General features: G+C 40.9%; 1 protein-coding gene across 2 annotated transcripts in view; it reads left to right on the top strand.

Annotated features, from left to right (window-relative positions):
* LOC143482194 (NACHT, LRR and PYD domains-containing protein 12-like) overlaps positions 1 to 20996 on the top strand; it is a 250500-nt gene that overhangs the window by 132418 nt on the left and 97086 nt on the right. Inside the window, exons 11-16 of one of the 2 annotated variants that reach the window (XM_076980476.1) lie at positions 8975 to 9151; positions 9402 to 9578; positions 9760 to 9936; positions 11268 to 11444; positions 11572 to 11748; positions 16764 to 17513. In XM_076980476.1, the coding sequence (XP_076836591.1) occupies positions 8975 to 9151; positions 9402 to 9578; positions 9760 to 9936; positions 11268 to 11444; positions 11572 to 11748; positions 16764 to 16788 (910 nt within the window). In that variant the 3' untranslated portion in view covers positions 16789 to 17513. Of the gene's footprint in view, positions 1 to 8974; positions 9152 to 9401; positions 9579 to 9759; positions 9937 to 11267; positions 11445 to 11571; positions 11749 to 16763; positions 17514 to 20996 lie in introns of those variants that run through there. The other variant, XM_076980475.1, reaches the window with a different exon arrangement.

Genomic DNA, 20996 nt, shown 5'->3' with positions numbered 1-20996 from the left:
TGCGTCTGCATGATGACCGCTGTAGTGTGATTTTCCTGCGCTGCGAGCTGCTCTATATTTTCAAACATGTTCTGTGCACAGATATTTGTCCTTGAGGGAGATTGAACGTGTGTGCATGTGCACGTCGTGTTGTGTGTGTGTGTGGGGAGGGATTTTTGCGCAAGTTTGTGTGTTGAACTGTAAGTGTGAGGAGTTTTTCTTCTCTCTACAGTCTGTTTAGCTGCAGTACTGTATTAGAGAGGAAAGCTGTGCTGCTCTGTCTTCAGCTCTGATGTCAAACCCTTCATCACACCTGAGCAGTTTTATATAATTAGAGATGCATACTTGAGTAAAAGTACAAGTACTCTATCAAAAAATTGACTTGAGTAGAAGTTGAAGTGTTCTTTAAAAACTTTACTCAAGTAGAGGTACAGAAGTATTCAGCATTTTTTGTACTTAAGTATTGCAAGTAGTTTATTCTAAAATGTATTACTCAAGTAGCCTACTGAAAGTAAAAAGTACAAGCATGGCTGGATTACTGACCGGGCCAGTGGGGCCAGCGCCCAGGGGCCCTTGAGGTCAGGGGGGCCCTGGCCGAAAACTTTTTGCGATGCCTATCAACATTTATGGTACAATATATTTTTATTTCCGGGGGCCCTCCATTTTAAGGATCCTCTGACTATTAGGGACTTTGACCCCAGGGCCCCTAGCCATGCTTTTGGGCCCTAGCCATGCTTTTGGGGGCCCTAGCCATGCTTTGGAGGGCCCTAGTCATGCTTTTGTGCCCTAGCCATGCTTTTTGGGCCCCTAGCCATGCTTTTGGGCCCCTTAGGAAAATGGATGAGGCATTGTGGCACTGCTCTGACTTCGACTTATGGCTATTAGGGGTCCTAGGAAAGAGGAAGGGATATTTTTAGAGGGCCCTGGTTATGAGAGCCCCTACCAGGGGGCCCTAGAGAAGAGCAGGGCATACCATTAGAGGGCCCTTGATCACGAGGGCCCCTGCTATGGGGCCCTTGACTTCCATAGAAGTCGTTTACCATGGCTCCTTGACTTTCTAGGGACCTACAAACTCAGGCCCTTACTTAATGTTTCTGAATTTGTATTGTTTCAAAATTATTATGTTCAATTTCTCTTAAGCACAGAGACACAAATTAATTTAGCAATTTTGCAATTATTTAAATTTAAGACAAGCAATTTGTCTGATGAATGCTATCTTTGACACTGATTAAATTGAGTGAATTTGGCCAAGGGTGTGATTTCACTTATGTGAAAACAACAAGCCATTTGACTAGTTTCATGTTTCCCCTTTAATAAACAACAGTAAAGAGACCAGTGGTCACTCTAGTTCTGAAGGAATGCACGAAAGGAAAAGTGCCTTTTCATACAACAGAACTGCAAGCTAATTTTACTGAGTAGCACAATTTTGGTTTGGTGACAGATGATGAAACAGCAAGTGGTTTTGTTGTAGTTGCTTTTTTTTTGTAGTTTTTGTTGTAGTTCAAGGGGCAGTCATGGCCTGGCGGTTAGGGAACTGGTCTTGTGACCGGAGGGTCGTGGGTTCGATTCCCAGACAGGCCATGACTGAGGTGCCCTTGAGCAAGGCACCTAACCCCAACTGCTCCCCGGGCGCCGGGCTAGGGCTGCCCACCGCTCTGGGCACGTGTGATCCACAGCCCCCTAGTAATCACTAGTGTGTGTGTGTGTGTGTTCTGACTGCACAGATGGGTTAAAAGCGGAGGACAAATTTCGATTGGGGTGTAAAAATCACAATTGACAAAATATGGCACATTATTAAATTACATTACATTAGTTGCTGTGGCTGCGTATGCGTGTAACCCTGATATTTGTTTGAGGATTATTTATTGGAAAATATATTTTATTCAGCTTCTTATTCAATGACCATTCAATGACAGTTTGACATGACTTGACATGCTTCAAGGCAGTGTGAAGGGGTCTTGACAATAATTAAACTTGATTTAATATCATTAACACAGCATTTTTAATATACTCAAAACCTTTCCCCTGTCTCCCTCTCCATGCCTCTCTCTCTCTCTCTCTCTCTCTCTCTCTCTCTCACACACACACACACACACACACACACACACGCGCTACCCCTCCCCCACCCTCTCACTCAGTGATGAAAAATTGTTACATTGCCATAAATTCCCACGGGGGCTGAGCCAATCAGGTGTTGCGAGAACTTCCAAGTGAATATGCAAGTTCTATATAAAACCCCCTGCCAGTATCAAAACTCCTCACATTCAGACAGTTCAGCTTGTGAACTTGCTCTGTGCTTTTACTACAACTTTTACTTTGCTATTACCAGATCAGCAACCAACAGCCTTTTTAAAGGCTCATTGACCTTTATACTGCAGTATATTATTTTATAATATATATAAATATTTTTATATTATATTATACTATACTATATTGCATATATTCTGTTACATTCTTTTTATAGTCTTTTCAAAGGCTTATATATTATATTACATGATATAATATTACATTACTATATTTACTATTGTCACGTTACGGTCCCCGAACCCTTCCTTTGGGGTGTGTGTTAACGTTGTCTGCGTCTATTCGTCTGTGTCAGTGTATCTCCGTGGGTGCGGGTGTGTCTTGTAATTATCTGTCTCACCTGTGGCTCATCTCATCATCACGTGGGGTTGATGTGGTCTGTCGCGCAGTGTCTTGTGCTCGTCGTTGTCTAAAGTCTGCACGTTGAATGTATGTGCTTCAGTGTTCTCGTGCGCCATTGCGCAATATCTGTTGTTATTAAACGTAACGTTTGCTACGTAAGCGGGGATTCCGTGTCTCGTCCTTGGCTGCGCCCGAACGTTACAACTATATTAAACTTTGAAAGGTTCACAGCCTTTTTCAAGGCTAGTGTAACGTTGCTAACTAGCAACTCACAGCTTTTTAAAAAGTTTATTGTTATTTGCATATTACATTATTGATAATTGTAGAAGTGTAAGCTTTATAATAGTAAAAAAAATAGTGCGCGTGTGAAAAAAAATAAATAAAATTGCGCGTGAGCATGCATGTGTGAAAAATAAAAAATGTGTATGAAAAAAAAGTGCTCGTATAAAAAAATAAATAAAATTGTGCGTGTGTGAGCATGCACGTGTGAAACAAAAAATAAAATGCGCGCGTGGAAAAAAAATTTTTATGCATGTGAGCGTGCGCATGTGGAAGAAAGTTCGCGTGTGAAAAAAAGGGCGCGTGTAAAAAATATATATTAAAAAGTGCGCGTGTGAAAAAAACATAAAACATGGCTGTGAAAAAAATAATTTAAAAATGTATGTGAAAAAAGTTCGCGTGTGAAAAAATAAATAATAAAATGCGTGTGTGAAAAAAATGCGCGTGTGAGCGTGGGCATGTGAAAAAAAAAATAATAAAAAATGCGTATGTGAAAAAAAAGTGCGCGTAAAATTTATTTTTTTTTATTGCGCATGTGTGAAAGGGGGGGGCTGTGCAACCCTTTGCCCAGGGGCCCAGACTATCCTTAATCCGTCCTTGAGTACAAGTATTGTGTTTTTAATTTATTAAAGAAAGCCGTCAGTTTGATTATCAATTGTTTTTATATATCACTTAAAAATCTAAGATGTCAAAGACCACAAATACAAGTGTTCTGTATGTACAAACAAGTAGCAACTTAAAAAAAAAACTGGGCTTAACACTTCGTACACAAAAATCAGATAACCTATGTCCCGCTACGTCGTAGGTTTGACGCAGAAGTACAAGTTCGCCTTAATTTAGCTGAGAAAACGAGGTGTATTTTGGACGTAAAATCCATCCCTCAGATTCTAAGGGTGAGCCTACTGCCCTGCGTTTACCCTCAATAAATCCCCTTACCCTATAACAACTCTACACTATAAAAATGGGCACATGATTAGTCAGCATGAAAAGAGGCATGGCTTACTGTCGCTAAAAAAACAACTCAGCGTGACATCGCCTTTTTTAATCTCTTTTAATTAGATAAAAAGCAAATTATTTGGAATAATTTTGAGAATATGTGTATTTGTATAAATATGTAAAGTAAGCTGAAGGTGCTGGAAATTAATAAAAATTGACCTTCAAAGTTCCGTACAAGTGCATGAATTCCACCTTGTAACTTCACACACACACAAATCGAGAGGTGCACGACCTCGCGAAGCAACTACGCGCGTGGCCAACGCGCATGGGCGGAGCCACCACGAATAGCGTCATTTTTGCCGCGCAGACCATTGCGGCAGTCACGACGTGTCAAGTGAACCTAGATTACGAAGCTCAAGTGTTCAGTGAAGGCAGCAGCAGAGTAACCGAGACGCGACCGGAGCATGCGCAGTTTTCTCATAAGACTGATCGCTTGACCCGGTGACAGCGTCAGCTAACATGTTTATAATTGTAACGAGTAACTATACAGCACGTAAAAAAATTATCGGAGTAAAAGTATTAAACTGATGGAAAATATGTAGTGAAGTAAAAGTGGAAGTAGGAGAAAAACATAATACTCCAGTAAAGTACAGATACAGCATTTTAGTACTTAAGTACAGTAGTGAAGTAGTTCTACGTTGTTGCTATACAACTCTACACCTGAGAGATCTGACAAACAAAAACATTATATAGTATATTAAATATAAATTATATATTTTATATGTAATCACTGCACATGTCTCCTGAATAGACACACAGTGCCTGTGTTTACACAAGTGTGTGTATGCTGATATGTAAGCATGAGGATTTTTTCTCCTTCTGTCTACAGTCTGTCTAACTCCAGTATTACAGAGGAAGGCTGTGCTGCTCTGTGTTCAGCTCTGAGTTCAAACCCCTTATCACACCTGAGAGAGCTGAATCTGAATCACAATAAACCAAGAGACTCAGGAGTGAAGCAGCTCTCTGCTCTACTGAAGGATCCACACTGTACACTGGAGAAACTACAGTGAGTTACTGAATTACTGGCTCTTTGTAACACACACACACACTCACACACACACACACACACACACAGTTGAACTGACAGGGAATGCGTGCTTAAATAACAAAGTCAAAAGTGCAGACAGGTGTGCGTGATCTCAATAAGTGGGTGATTGTGAAGGAATGAGGGATTGTGTGTGTGGGCCTGCCTCTGTGTGGGCGGGGCCAGTGCCCCGTGACTGGACCGCTCCCAACGAAGATCCCACCAGCCTCCTTGAACCAGGCCTGCCTGGCTGACATAGGGCTGGCAAGTCAGGATGGGATTGATGGAAGGATGAGGTCAGGATCCAGGATTTGCGACACCAGTATCCAGCCACGCTCTTTGGGACCGAACTCCTCCTAGTCCACGAGATACTGGAGGGCTCCTCAGCGCCAGGACCTGAGCAGGTATCTGCGAGATCTGAGCACCTGATAAGCTGCACTGTCCTCCATGTGCATCAGCGGTGGGGGAGCCTCTGAGCTGCAGCTGCCCTGGTCCAGAGTTTCTTCGTCCTTCTCGCACAAGTTTCAGAGCGGATACGTGGAAAGCTGACGATGCACGGCTGCAAGATCCAAGTACTGCTCAGGGAATATGGTGATGTGCCTCCAGGCTCTCCACGCTACACCTGATGTTCTCTTACACACGAGGTAGACCACCTAGTGATAGTGTTAATGCTCTTGCAAATGTGGGGATTATGTGCACATAGGTGCTGGCCGTGAGCCCTGACACAGTCGCTGCAATGCTTGTCCACATATCCTCCCTTTGAGAGGATGATTAAAGACAGCCTTGAGCACCCGCACGAACTCTGGATAGATGGCCAATAGTGGCGAAGAACCGGACACTAGGGCAGCACCCCAGGATTTTGCTTTCCCTGTGAGACAAGAAAAGATGAAAGCCACCTTGGCTTGGTCAGGCAGGGGCTGAAACCTGAAGCACAGTTCTGAATGAGGAAGCCCTCACAGGCCTCGGGATCTCCTCCGTAGGGCTCAGGGGGAGCCGGTAATTGTAAACGATGTGCCAAGTTGACCTTGAGAACCACAGACTTTACAGCACGCAGGGGACGTCCCGTAGGTGCTGTATCGCATAGCATTGTGCAGCAGGGAACACTGGGACTTGCGTGCTTAAATAACTATATATATATATATACACTACCGTTCAAAAGTTTGGGGTCACCTAGACAATTTTGTTTTTTCCCTGAAATCTCATACTTTCGTCAAAGAATGCTCCCTTAGCAGCAATTACAGCATTGCAGACCTTTGGCATTCTAGCTGTTAATTTGCTGAGGTAATCTGGAGAAATTTCACCCCATGCTTCCAGAAGCCACTCCCACAAGTTTGATTGGGTTGATGGGCACTTTTTTCGTACCATACGGTCAAGCTGCTCCCACAACAGCTCAATGGGGTTGAGATCTGATGACTGCGCTGGCCACTCCATTACCGACAAAACACCAGCTGCCTGCTTCTTCTCTAAATAGTTTGTGCATAATTTGGAGGTGTGCTTTGGGTCATTGTCCTGTTGCAGGATGAAATTGGCTCCAATCAAGCGCTGTCCACAGGGTATGGCATGGTGTTGCAAAATGGAGTGATAGGCTTCCTTATTCAAAATCCCTTTTACCTTGTACAAATCTCCCACTTTACCAGTACCAAAGCAACCCCAGACCATCACATTACCTCCACCATGTTTGACAGATGGTGTCAGGCACTCTTCCAGCATCTTTTCAGTTGTTCTGCGTCTCAAAAATGTTTGTCTGTGTGATCCAAACACCTCAAACTTTGATTCGTCTGTCCATAACACTTATTTCCAATCTTCCTCTGTCCAATGTCTGTGTTCTTTTGCCCATATTAATCTTTTTCTTTTATTAGCCAGTCTCAGATATGGCTTTTTCTTTGCCACTCTGCCCTGAAGGCCAGCATCCCGGAGTCGCCTCTTCACTGTAGATGTTGACACTGGCGTTTTGCGGGTACTATTTAATGAAGCTGCCAGTTGAGGATCTGTGAGACGTCGATTTCTCAAACTGGAGACTCTAATGTACTTGTCTTCTTGCTCAGTTGTGCAGTGGGGCCTTCCACTTCTCCTTCTACTCTGGTTAGAGCCTGTCTGTGCTCTCCTCTGAAGGGAGTAGTACACACCATTGTAGGAAATCTTCAGATTCTTGGCAGTGTCTCGCATGGAATAGCCTTCATTTCTCAGAACAAGAACAGACTGTCGAGTCTCAATTGAAAGTTGTCTTTTTCTGGCCATTTTGTGAGTTTAATCGAACCAACAATTTTAATGCTCCAGATTCTCAACTAGCTTAAAGGAAGGTCAGTTTTATAGCTTCTCTAATCAGCAAAACTGTTTTCAGCTGTGCTAACCTACTTGCACAAGGGTTTTCATGGGTTTTCTAAATATCCAATAGCCTCCTTAGAGTTAGCAAACACAATGTACCATTAGAACACTGGAGTGATGGTTGTTGGAAATGGGTCTCCATACATCTATGTAGATATTGCATTAAAAACCAGACGTTTACAGCTAGAATAATCATTTACCACATCAATAATGAATGTATAGAGTGTATTTTTGATGCATTTAATGTTAGCTAAATTGAAAAAAAAAACAGCTTTTCTTTCAAAAATAAGAACATTTCTAAGTGACCCCAAACTTTTGAACGGGTGTGTGTGTGTGTATATATATATATTGTAATGGGGGAAGTGAGGCAGCAGGAGGGGAAGGCTGCATATCATAATCTTTATTATCCATATTCAACATAAAGAGAAACAGATGCAGGTTAGTGCACAGAGCTCTTATACGAGACCCAGTCCCGGTATCCGACGGCAGTAAGACCACAGTGAAGGAACAAGTCCAGTGACCTGAAGAACCGTCTCCATACAGTGTGCAGAACTGGACTGCACGGCCTGTGGGCTTAAAAAGGTGGCAAACTACATTTACATTTACGGCATTTAGCAGACGCTCTTATCCAGAGCGACTTACAAAAGTGCTAAGTGTTTAGTCAGAATATGCATCTCTATCTAGTATAAACAGGTTTAAGTCCAAACTACTCGAGCTCAAGCACTGCCATAAACCGTTGCCAGTGCTGATACCTAGAAAGAAGACAACAAAATATAAGATTAGACACAGAGCAATACCTAGCAAGACTAAAATACCTACAAGACTACATGCAGTATGCAATAATTAGCAAGTGTTCCCAGAGATAAAGTGCAATTACGATTTATACCAATGCTTCAGTAGATTAGTGCTTATAAGTGCTTTACAAAGAGATGGGTCTTCAGTCTGCGTTTGAAAACCGCGAGAGAGTTCGCTGTTCGGATAGCCAGTGGAAGTTCGTTCCACCATCTGGGAGCCAGGACAGAGAAGCATCTTGTCGCATGTCTTCTAAATAGGCTACAGGTGTCAATACTGCGGTGATTGGGTCCTGGGGAGTGGTTTGGTGCTCTGGTGGCGGCCCGGCCTCCCCACCGTGACATATACAGTATAATATATGTATAATATAAACAAATATACAATTATATTGTATATTATATATGTAATCACTGCATGTATTTCTTGAATACACACACAGTGTCTGTGTTTGCACGAGTGACTGTGTGTGTTGATCTGTAAGTGTGATGAGTTTTTCTCCTCCTCTCTACAGTCTGTCTGACTGCAGTATTACAGAGGAAGGCTGTGCTGCTCTGTGTTCAGCTCTGAGGTCAAACCCCTCATCACACCTGAGAGAGCTGAATCTGAATCATAATGAACCAGGAGACTCAGGAGTGAAGCAGCTCTCTGCTCTACTGGAGAGTCCACACTGTGCACTGGAGATACTACAGTGAGTTACTGACTTACTGACTCTTTGTACACACGCCTTGTTAATACCCCCCTGCCCCCATTTCTCTCACACATACACAGTCAGTATCCTTTTTTCTCTAAGACACACACTATTAATGTATTAATTAAATTTACATGCACACACTTCACTTCACTGCACATCACTGCATATCTCTTCTGAGTACAAACATAGTGCGAGTGTGTGTGTTTTAATCTGCAAGTGAGTTTTTTTTCTTCTTTCTACAGTCTGTCTAACTGCAGTATTCCAGAGGAAGGCTGTGCTGCTCTGTGTTCAGCTCTGAGTTCAAACCCCTCATCACACCTGAGAGAGCTGAATCTGACCAACAATAAACCAGGAGACTCAGGAGTGAAGCAGCTCTCTGCTCTACTGGAGGATCCACACTGTACACTGGAGAAACTACTGTGAGTTACTGACTCTATACACACACACACACACACTTAGTATCCCTCTTTTTCTCTGAGACACACTATCAATGTATTAAGTAAATTCACATACACACTTTCTTGCTCATGCTCTACACACACACACACACACACACACACACACACATGTCACTACATGTCTCTCCTGAATACAAACACAGTGTCTGTGTGAGTGTGTGTGTGTGTGTGTGTTCTGTAAGTGTGAGGAGTTTTTTCCCCTTCTCTACAGTCTGTTTAGCTGCAGTATTACAGAGGAAGGCTGTGCTGCTTTGTGTTCAGCTCTGAGGTCAAACCCTTCATCACACCTGAGAGAGCTGAATCTAAACCACAATGAACCAGGAGACTCAGGAGTGAAGCAGCTCTCTGCTCTACTGGAGGATCCACACTGTGCACTGGAGAAACTAGAGTGAGTTACTGAATTAGTGGGTCTTTATATATGCATACACCATCAATTTCCTCTGTCTATCTCACACACACAGAGAGAGAGAGAGAGAGAGCACTTCATGACTCTTGTGAACACACAGTGTCTGTTTATGTGTGTGTGTTGATCTGTAAGTGTGAGGAGTTTTTCCTCCTTCTCTCTACAGTCTGTTTAGCTGCAGTATTACAGAGGAAGGCTGTGCTGCTCTGTGTTCAGCTCTGAGGTCAAATCCCTCATCACACCTGAGAGAGCTGAATCTGACCTACAATAATCCAGGAGACTCAGGAGTGAAGCAGCTCTCTGCTCTACTGGAGGATCCACACTGTACACTGGAGAAACTAGAGTGAGTTACTGAATTAGTGGGTCTTTATATATGCATACACCATCAATTTCCTCTCTCTATCACACACACACAGACACACACACACAGACATACACATACATACACACACACACACACACACACACACACACACACACACACACACACACAGACATACATACATATACACACACACACACACACACACACACACAGACATACACATACATACACACACAGTCAGTATTCCCTTCTTACATGCATGCTCAGTCAATATATCACTGTCAATCACTCACACACAACTGGTTTCTTCTCAATCAATCAATCAAATTTTATTTATACAGCGCTTTTTACAACAGTTGTTGTCACAAAGCAGCGTTACAAGTGCCGAGTCCTAGCCCCCAGTGAGCAAGCCAAGGGCGACAGTGGCAAGGAAAAAATCTCTAGTCTTTTTTGCATGAGGAAGAAACCTTGAGAGGAACCAAGACTCAGGGGGGGAACCCATCCTCCTCTGGCCGACACCGGTCACCATGACAACAACAACAATTTAACAATTTAAACAGAAAGAAATAAAGAAAAGGAAAAGATGTAATAATGTCCATCATGGTGTAGGCTCATCTGGTCAGGCAGTAAGTGGCTGGCACTGGATGGATCGCTTGTCTCTCCTCATCTCATTTTTCCTCGAGCAGGTGGGCAGCCATGTGGAGAAATGAAACAGGGAAAATTAGCTCTGTATGAGGACATATACAGGACAGATGAAATTAAACACATTTCTGGAGTGTGACAGCAACTCCGGCATTAAGTTAAATTATTACAGCCTAGCTAAAAAGGCAGAACCAGAAGGTAACATAGGCTTGGGGGCATTCTGAGACAATGGCATCCATCCACTGCACTGTCAACAAACTTGAGTGACCACGAGCAGTGACAGGATGACAGCACCAGTGCCCTCTCCAGCTCTCTCTCTCTCTCTCTCTCTCTCTCTCTCTCTCTTTCTCTCTCACACACACACATACACACACTCAATCAATGTTATCCTGTCTCACACACAGTCAGTATTTCCCCTATCTCTCTCTCTCTCTTACACACACACACACACACACACACACACACACACACACACACACACACACACAGTCAGTACACATTGATAGAAGGAACGGACACTGATCATTAATGAATGAATGAATCAATTAATTAATTAAATTCATATACACACTTTCTTGCTCATGTTCTACAAACATACACACCCACACACACATTACTGTATGTGCCTCCTGAATACACACAATGCGTGTGTGTGTGTGTGTGTGCATGTTGATCTGTAAATGTGAGTTTTCTCCTTCTCTCTACAGTCTGTCTGACTGGAGTATTGGACAGGAAGGTTGTGCTGCTCTGTGGTCAGCTATGAAATCAAACCCCTCATCACACCTGAGAGAGCTGAAACTGAACAACAAGAAACTAGGAGACTCAGGAGTGAAGCAGCTCTCTGCTCTACTGGAGGATCCACACTGTACACTGGAGAAACTAGAGTGAGATACTGAATTATTGGGTCTATATACACACACACACACACACGTCACTGCATGTCTCCTGAATACACACATGGTGTGTGTGTGTGTGTGTGTTTATCTGTGAGTTTTCTCCTTCTCTCTACAGTCTATTTAACTGCAATATTACAGAGGAAGGCTGTGCTGCTCTGTGTTCAGCTCTGAGGTCAAACCCCTCGTCACACCTGAGAGAGCTGAATCTGAAGAATAATAAACTAGGAGACTCAGGAGCGGAGCAGCTCATTGCTCTAATTAAGGATCCACACTGTACACTGGTGAAATTAGAGTGAGTTACTGTCTTGCTGGGTCTTTATACACGCACACACACACAAACACACTCCTAACTCATACACCTAATCTGATCACATCAATCTCTACAATCTGCATATCTCACACTTAAACACCGCTGTATCTGTTTCTTTCCTTAACATGTAAACACATTTCTGTATGTTACTCACACACACACACACATACAGGTATACAGTGTTTATGAGGACAGCATGCAACCACCATGGTTTAGGAGGACACTGCTTTCCTCATACCCTATCAATGAAATATATATGTCAAATAATTCAGTTTGGATCCATTAAGATACATCCCACTTAAAATTTTGTTTGGGGATAATAAAATCATGTGAACTGAGCATCTGACTTTTTACAGGTTTGAGGGGACACAACAAAACATGGTTTGCAGGGGCACACATGTTTACTAGGACTGTTTAAATAAAACACACAAACACAAACTTGAAGGTGGATTACAAGGACAACATGGTTTACTAGGACTGTTTATATAAAATACACAAACCTGAAGGTGGATTGCAAGGTCATATATGGTTTACTAGGACTGTACTATGGAATCATTCTTTTTAATCAAAAAGTATGTTGATAATACAAGTAAAAATCTTGTCAATAAATTATTTACTTATTTATTTGTTACTTATAAATTCCTATACCATATTTTAATGTTCTTTTTAAGTCTCCCCTTTGTATCGCAATTAATAAAATTACTTAATATCATAAGTAACAATAAAAAAGAAATCCATGCATTAAAATATTGTTTATCTCAACTATTTGAAACACATGGAAAAACATTTTATATTTGAGAAAACATTTATTTGTGAACAGATTTACATGTAAAAGTTCATGGGAGTGTATTACAAAGTCAGTTTTTACAATTTCAATATTTTACTTTTAGGCCTGCAGCACTTAAAACATTGATTCCTTAATACATATGAATACTTTTACCCTGGCTTACAAATCTTTTAAAAATTCTTTAAAAACATCTTCAAAAAATCTTTTAAAAATCTTTTTAAAAAATGTATGTGGGACAATTATACAGTGGTATAAAACATTTTAAAAATGCCATCTAGCATGCAACATAAAAAATGTTTGACAGCATACCAGAACGTAATGCCAATCCAACAACTAACTTAAAATACTAACCTGGACATAAACAAAACAGAAAAACACTTCGACAGTGGCTCCCTGACGGATTACAAAAACAGAAGAAAAGGCCAAGTAAACGATGAACTCTACAACTCCAAACACAAAATGTACTAGATACAATACAATCACAACAATTATAAAAGTCTGCTATCAGTATAACTCAAGGCTCCAGTTTAAGAACACTAAGTATGACTTCTCGAGAGCCCTTACAAAAGAAGACTCCAAATGTCAAGTACAAGCTCACGCGGCCCTTCCAAGAACCTACAGAACATTACATTTACTAGATACAATACAATCACAACGACTATAAAAGTCTGCTATCAGTATAACTCAAGGCTCCAGTTTAAGAACCACTAAGTATGACTTCTCGAGAGCCCTTACAAAAGAAAAGACTCCAAATGTCAAGTACAAGCTCATAAGGCCCTTCCAAGAACCTACAGAACATTACAAGCTCATATGGTCCTCTTTAAAGCAAATTACAAACTCAGAACGCCCTATTTAAAAAATGGGGGTGTAAAAACTCATAAGGTCCTATAAATGAAAAGAACCTACAATGCATAGCGATGTACATACTCATAAAGCCTTATTAAAGGCACCTACAGTAGATAGTGAGTTATTTAAGGGTAGCACGCTTGAAAGATAATCCCTTGTTACGTACAAAATCTCTAATATTTTGAACTGTCCGTGTCTCCAGAATTGGGTGTTCTGCCTTTCTGCAAGCATCACATTCCCATTAAGCTAACTTCCCATTCCTGATGTGCCGCCCAAAATGTGTCATGACGGCTTTGACTTCCGTGGTGGTCCAAGGCTTCTTTGTGTAGGCCCTTTTCCTTTTTCTGACGAGATCTATTATAAATAATTAATACAGTTTAATAGCATTTTTAAACAGTCTTTAAGAAATAAACATGCACAAATAAAATAGAGTGAACATCAAAAATCCTACCATTATTGCCAGCAACAGAAGTCTCAGTAGTGTCTGCACCAACATTTTCACCTAAACAGTACATTTCAGAAATCGCTTTTGCAATAGTTTGATAACGTGCACAACTCTAAACATATGTAGAGCTATAATCCATCCTTGTACTACAGCCCTCAAATCATTAATTCCTTAATACATATGAATACTTGAACATAACAAAAATGAAGTACTTAAAAACCGTTAAAAAGAACTGACTGTTTTGATGGCACAGCATTAAAAGTATAGGACATATTTTATTGTATTATAATTTAGCAATAAACATTGGAAAACTTTAAAGTTTCTTTTAGGAATATTATCTTATGGAGCAGGACTGAAGGGAACGTTGTAGTGTAGCCTGGTGAAGGCCTCTGGCTTTGGGAAGGTTTCTGGCTTGGAGAACCTGACAGATACCTTTAGATTGAGGAGCCCAGTGGAGCCCATTGACTTAAGCAAAGGCCTCACACTGAAAATGGCAGATGAAGCTGGCAGTTTGGGAAGGCAGCTGTGGTATGTTGGAGGTATCTAGCTTGTGTAGCTCAGTAGGGGCCTCTGACTTGAAAACCCTGCACTGTGACGAACGTGACTTGTATGGCTGGAGGCTTGTGGATCAGTGATGACAAAGACACTACAGCAGAGGTATCAGACCTAGGGATTGGAAGCCCAATGGAAGATTGGCGAAACTTGGAGGGTCCTGTGGCTTGGGAGTAGTGGTGGAGGCTAGTTGCTTCTGAGCCTGTTTGACATGAGGTGAAGACCTTGGGCAGCGATAGATTAAGAGGTGACTTTTTCAGTCAGGGAGCGCCTGGCTTGAGGAGCCTAGAGGTGTCTTTTAGCTTTTGGTGTATCTGAGGCCTAGCTTCGAGAGTCTGGTAGGGGACTCTGGCTTGGGGAACCTAGTGGGGCACCTGGTTTGGGAATACAGTGTTGCTCAAGGAGCCCAACCATGGCCTGACAGTACCTGAAGTCCACAGGCTGATTAATGTTAGAATTCATCAAAGTGGTGATGCCCTCCATTTTGAAGGGAAACAGAAGCAACAACAATGTCAACTGCAAGTAAGGAGACTTCAGGCCTGGTCTTCTGACTAGTAAACCCTTGTTCCAAGCTCTAGGAAGTCCGGTGAAAGCTTGGAAAGTTCAGTGGAGGGCTCTAGTTTCTGGATGCCTCAGTGGAGGCCTGTGATGCAACGTAAAAACAGGGAAACAGGAACACTACATGTTCTCTACTAAATGCAAGACAGAGGCCAGTTCCTCAGCCAGAGGAACATGCACATACTGCTGATGTGACGGACCAGAGATGGGACAAGACAGATTCAGAAACAGGAGGTTGAAGACCCACTGAGCAGGAAGCAGGGAAGCTGGCTGAGTCAAAGATCTGTTGATTAAGTTGCTGGGACTGGAATAAGCCCCAGATCAGCCAGACAAATCACATAGGCATTTAACAGCAGAGAATAGAATGTCATCTCAGAACACACTACAGAACTCTCTGCTGGTCTCCAGCAGAACCAGGGTGCAGATGATGTCCAAGAAGAATAAGAGTGTCTTCAGTAGACAAAGAAGCATCGAGACATAACTATTGATCTCTATTATTTAATTTTTGTCTTTTTGTTCTAACAGCCCTTTAACAAACCGCATTCCAAAAAAGTTAGGACACTAAACAAATTGTGAATAAAAACTGAATGCAATGATGTGGAGATGGCAAATGTCAATATTTTATTTGTAATATAACATAGATGACAGATCAAAAGTTTAATCTGAATAAATGTATCATTTTAAAGGAAAAATATGTTGATTCAAAATTTCAGTGTCAACAAATCCCCAAAAAGTTGGGCCAAGTAGCAATAAGTGGCTGGAAAAAGGAAATTGAGCATATAACGAACAGCTGGAAGACCAATTAACACTAATTAGGTCAATTGACAACATGATTGGGTATAAAAAGAGCTTCTCAGAGTGTCAGTGCCTCTCTGAAGCCAAGATGGTAAGAGGATCTCCAATTCCACCATTGTTGTGCAAAAAGATACCAGAATGGTGTTACCCAGCGTAAAATAGCAAAGACTTTTAAAGACTATCTCCACAAATAAGACAGTCATCAACAATAAATACTTATGTCCTAATATCAAAATCACGTCCCTTTAAAACTTAAATAAACGTACAGACATAAGCAAACAGCAAGACACTAAACCAGGGGTACTCAACTGGCGGACCGTGGGTCAACTGGACCCGAACGCAGTCCTGTCCGGACCCAATCTCATTCCTGATTAACTGGATACAGACCAAAAAAAAACCGGAGCATTTATTTCAGGGCTATTGAAAAAACACTCCGTCACGAGTGTTACGTTCGCCAGCCCGCTCAACAACTTGCGTTCGCCACCCCCGCCGCACCGGACCTCAGGTCACAGGTATCAAAATTGGGCCGCGGACAAATTTGGTTGAGTACCCCTGCACTAAACAAATGCCCAAGTTGGTAAATCATGTCCTTTTAAACCATCACTGAATGCACACAGATATGATACGACGTCATGTTTGTGAAAATAGCTGAAAAAATCTGAAATAGCTAATAATGTTCCTTTTACACCATAACAAAAACATGAACATATTACCCAGAATCATGAACAAATACCAAGACACTAAATACTTGAGTCCTGAAACAGAAATCATGTCCCTTTAAACCATAACTAAATGTACACATATACAGAATTAAGGACAAATACCAAGACACTAAATGCAAACAGTATTGTCCCCATAACTAAATCTACAGACCAGACACAAATACACTAAACATATCACCTGATATATGATGTTTAACATTCTAATTTAAGCTTTTGTGTTGTATATAACACGTGTTGACCTACCTCACTGAAGCCATTAGCCATCATGACATCAAATTCATTGCTTTGGCAGGGCTGGTGTTTGGCATGGCTGGTGATTGGCAGGGCTGATGACTGGCCTGTTGATACAAGTTCCACAATACAAGTATATCCAGAAGCGTAAGCTGCTACGGACAATCTACAACCTTTTTTGCATACAGCATGAAAGCAAATTATGGATGAAACTTTGCATTCAGTACAAGATCATTGAGAAAAGTTCTACAGCCACAGAGTTTCAAACTGAGTGAAACAGTGAAGTCACTACCTGAAACAACCAAAGTCTCTCTCTCATCTGCTCGGCTATTCTTTAGGACTGATGTGACATCAGCATGGTCCTCTTTTCTCATCACCATTTCCTGTAAACAGAAATATCCGTCCAGTTGTGAATAGATATGATACAAGGTAATGGAAAAATGTCAAGCCACTAAATAGTGCATAATGTCATTATCATGGTACGGAAGTCCCCTGCCGGCCAACTCCGTCAGCAGTGTTTATGTCTGTGCAGTCCTTGTTACGATGTGTTCGTCCCTTGGGTGGGTGTGGCCCATTAGGGAGTTTGCCACCTGAGGGTCATTTGTCTATATATGTCTTGCCTTTGTACCAGTTGACTCCTGGTTATTGTTTTCTTATTTTGGATGAAGTCACTGGTTTTTGAGTTGGTACTCTTTTATCCATTAAATCTCCATTATTCCTGAGACTGGCATGATCGCATCCTTATTTTTACACTTCCCTCGCCCGTCACAGTAATGATAAACCTAATCATGTCCCTTTAAACCATGACTAAACGTACACATACAGAATCATGAACAAATACCAATACACTAAATACTTGAGTCCTGAAACAGAAATCATGTCCCTTTAAACCATGATTAAATGTACACATACAGAATCATGAACAAATACCAATACACTATATACTTGAGTCCTGAAACAGAAATCATGTCCCTTTAAACCATAACTAAATGTACACATATAGAATCAGGAACAAATAGCAATACACTAAATACTTGAGTCCTGAAACAGAAATCATGTCCCTTTAAACCATAACTAAATGTACACATATACAGAATTAAGGACAAATACCAAGACACTAAATACTTGTCCTGATATAGCTACTATCATCCCCTGTGAACCATATATAAATGTACAAAGATGGCAGACATAATCAAACAGCAAGACACTAAATACATGACCCAATATAGAAATCATGTCCCTTTAAACCATAACTAAATGTACACATACAGAATCATGAACAAATACCAATACACTAAATACTTGAGTCCTGAAATAGAAATCATGTCCCTTTAAACCAGTGGTTCCCAAACTTTTTCTGCCGTGCCCCCCTTTAGTAGATAAGAGTATATTTGTGCCCCCCCTACACACACCCCCCCATATTGACATATGTGCACATGTTTTAAGCCGGGTTTATACTTGACGCGTCGCGAGGGTCCGCGCGGCGAAAATGACGTAATCGCGGTGGCTCCGCACGTGCGGTCGATTCGCGAGGTCGTGCACCTCTCGAATTTTGTAACTTCGCGCGCACCGCGCCTCAGCGCAATGAAATAAGTCATATTTGCAGGGTTCATACACCTATAAAAGGTGGAATTCAAGCACTTGCACGTCACTTTCAAGGTCCATTTCAATATTTCCCAACACGTTAAACTTAATTAAGTTAAATATTTATACATAGATCTATATAGATAGAAATATATATAAATTTGCGCGAATGGTGGAGGCGTTTATACTAGCCGCGTCACATTCTTTATGTGGTAATATAAAGAAACACCCCTCAAAAACAGGGGAAGGAACATTTACCTGACGAATTTTAATGTTGCTTGTGTTTCAGGTTTGAAAAGTGCTGGAATTTAGGCTAAAGTACTTGAAAATGCTTGAAATTGTAACTACTTCGTTTCACAACAAATATCTGTCTGACTGAACAGTTCTCTTGTATTACGTTAACAAATACGAGCCTCTTGTAATTCCAGGACGAAACATGAGAGAACGTGAAGACGTTAAGATTGGGCGTTTTGAAAATAAACCACCATTAAATAATGTGATTAAAAAGCGAATTATTTCTAATCATTTAGAGTATATGTATAAATATAGTGTGTTTGTATATATTTATTTATTTTGATGCCTGGTGTAGCGTCAGGTTAAAATGTTCTTTCACCGGTTTTGCAGGGGTTTTTTATTCTCCACTGCCACCTATCGTCACCTATCGTTTCGGAGAACACTGCAGTGAAGCTTGCGCAAGTATAAACGCCTCCACCGTTCGTGCAGGGGCGTGCGAGGTGGGCGGAGTCACCCAAAATAAAACCAGGCTTTACTTCCAAGCTCCGCGCCCCCCCTGCAATAGCTAGGTGGGGCGCGCCCCCCACTTTGGGAACCACTGCTTTAAACCATGACTAAATGTACACATATTATAGAGAATCAGGAACTGTCACGTTACGGTCCCCGAACCCTCCCTTTGGGGCGTGTGTTCACGTCGTCTACGACTACTCGTCTGCGTCAGTGTATGTACAGAATGTATGTGCAGAACCATGAATGTACAGAACAGACACCAATACTCTAAACATATCACCTGATATATGACGTTTAACATTCTAATTTAAGCTTTTGTGTTATATATAAGACGTGTTGACCTACCTCACTGAAGCCTCCTGAAAACATGCTGAAATGACTATAATTAACAGTTTTTGTCATTAAAAACATTTATACAACCTTCATGGATCTGCTCCGGCAAGAACGCCATGGAAGGTCCGTTCCTCCATAGTTGTATGTTATTTCTTCTCCTTCACAAATGTCTTTTATTGCAAACATACAAAGGTGAGGAGTACCATTCACCTCTATCTTTTTGCATTTGGTTTTTTGTCATCATTGACAAGCCTCCCAAGTGTACCATCTTCATTTGAAGCATCAATGCTAAACAGTGTAAAAGAGATAAGACTTTGTTATGAAGATGAGCATTATTTTTGTTCAAGAGTCTTATAATTGAGACTTACTAATTTTTAATATAAAGTATTAAAACACAGTTCTGCCAAAAAAATGTTTTGATGCATATCAACTAAAGTCTCAGCACTTTTTAAAAAGTGAAAATAGAATCTACTTACCAGTAATCTGTTCCATTGTGCCTAAAGTTGTACGCATACACATTTGAGAAGGCTTTATATTTTTTTGGTAGTCTTTTTTTTGATATAATAAACCAATTCTGTATTCAAGGATGAAGGTCCCTTTACAAATGAAAGTTTTAGCAAATACACCTCGTCCTGTAAAAAAAAAATTACAATACACATTCAAAAATCTTATTCTTAGGGAAAGCTGTAGTGACACGCAGTTGCATGTTATATCCATTATATATAATATTATATATCATATATAATTATTAATATATATGACATATATCATATTATATATCTATATCTATCTATATCTAGAAATATTTTTTTCTCCCACAAGAATTCCTCTTGTACATCATCTTATTATCTTCTGTAAGATGGCTGTGTAATTTCCAGTCAAAAGAAAATTGCTGGTTACATAAAAATAACTTTAAGTCTAAATTTGCCAGGGCTAAAATTTTGGGCAGCACTGTATGTTATTCAACATTATTTTATTATGCCTATACATTATTATATTATTTATGCCTACACATCTTTCCCAAACTACATATCCATATAATATAACCAATTATTTTATGGCAGGATAATGACAGGTTCTCATTGTGCAATAGTAAAACGGTAATGCAATTCTAGACTCTTACCTTTGATGTTATCAATAAATTTTGAGAAAACTATGTCTCTGTCTTTCCCCAATTGTATGTAATGCTCTGCATCCTGGATAGGAGTGGGTCCTTTATTCCTTGCGCTCTTTCTGGTGCTCACTGAAATTGCCAAATGTGATAATCAGCTATAGAAAGAGATTTACAAATTACAAGTTCTTCACATGGGTCTATAGGTACGCACTCCTATCTGTGTTTTGCAGGCCTCTACATACCCGAGACACAAAAAATCTCAGCCACTCTATTTATATGCTGCATATCCCCAACTAGTCTGTGCTGTGAGGTTACAATTGACTTACAGTACTGCATAAATAAATATTAGGGGTGACCTGCAATAGTCGCTGATTCGACTATAGTCGACTATACCCCCAAGTCGACTATTAATGTCATAGTCGAATGTACCATTCTAACTGCATGGGGGTGCCCAAGGACGCTGCTAAGCATTAGTTGTTACATTAAATGTCTTTGTTTTCGTTATATATAGCATTTTGT

The sequence above is a fragment of the Brachyhypopomus gauderio genome, chromosome 18, assembly GCF_052324685.1.
Source record: "Brachyhypopomus gauderio isolate BG-103 chromosome 18, BGAUD_0.2, whole genome shotgun sequence".
Classification (NCBI taxonomy): Eukaryota; Metazoa; Chordata; class Actinopteri; order Gymnotiformes; family Hypopomidae; genus Brachyhypopomus; species Brachyhypopomus gauderio.
This window is presented reverse-complemented; position numbering and strand designations above follow the sequence as displayed.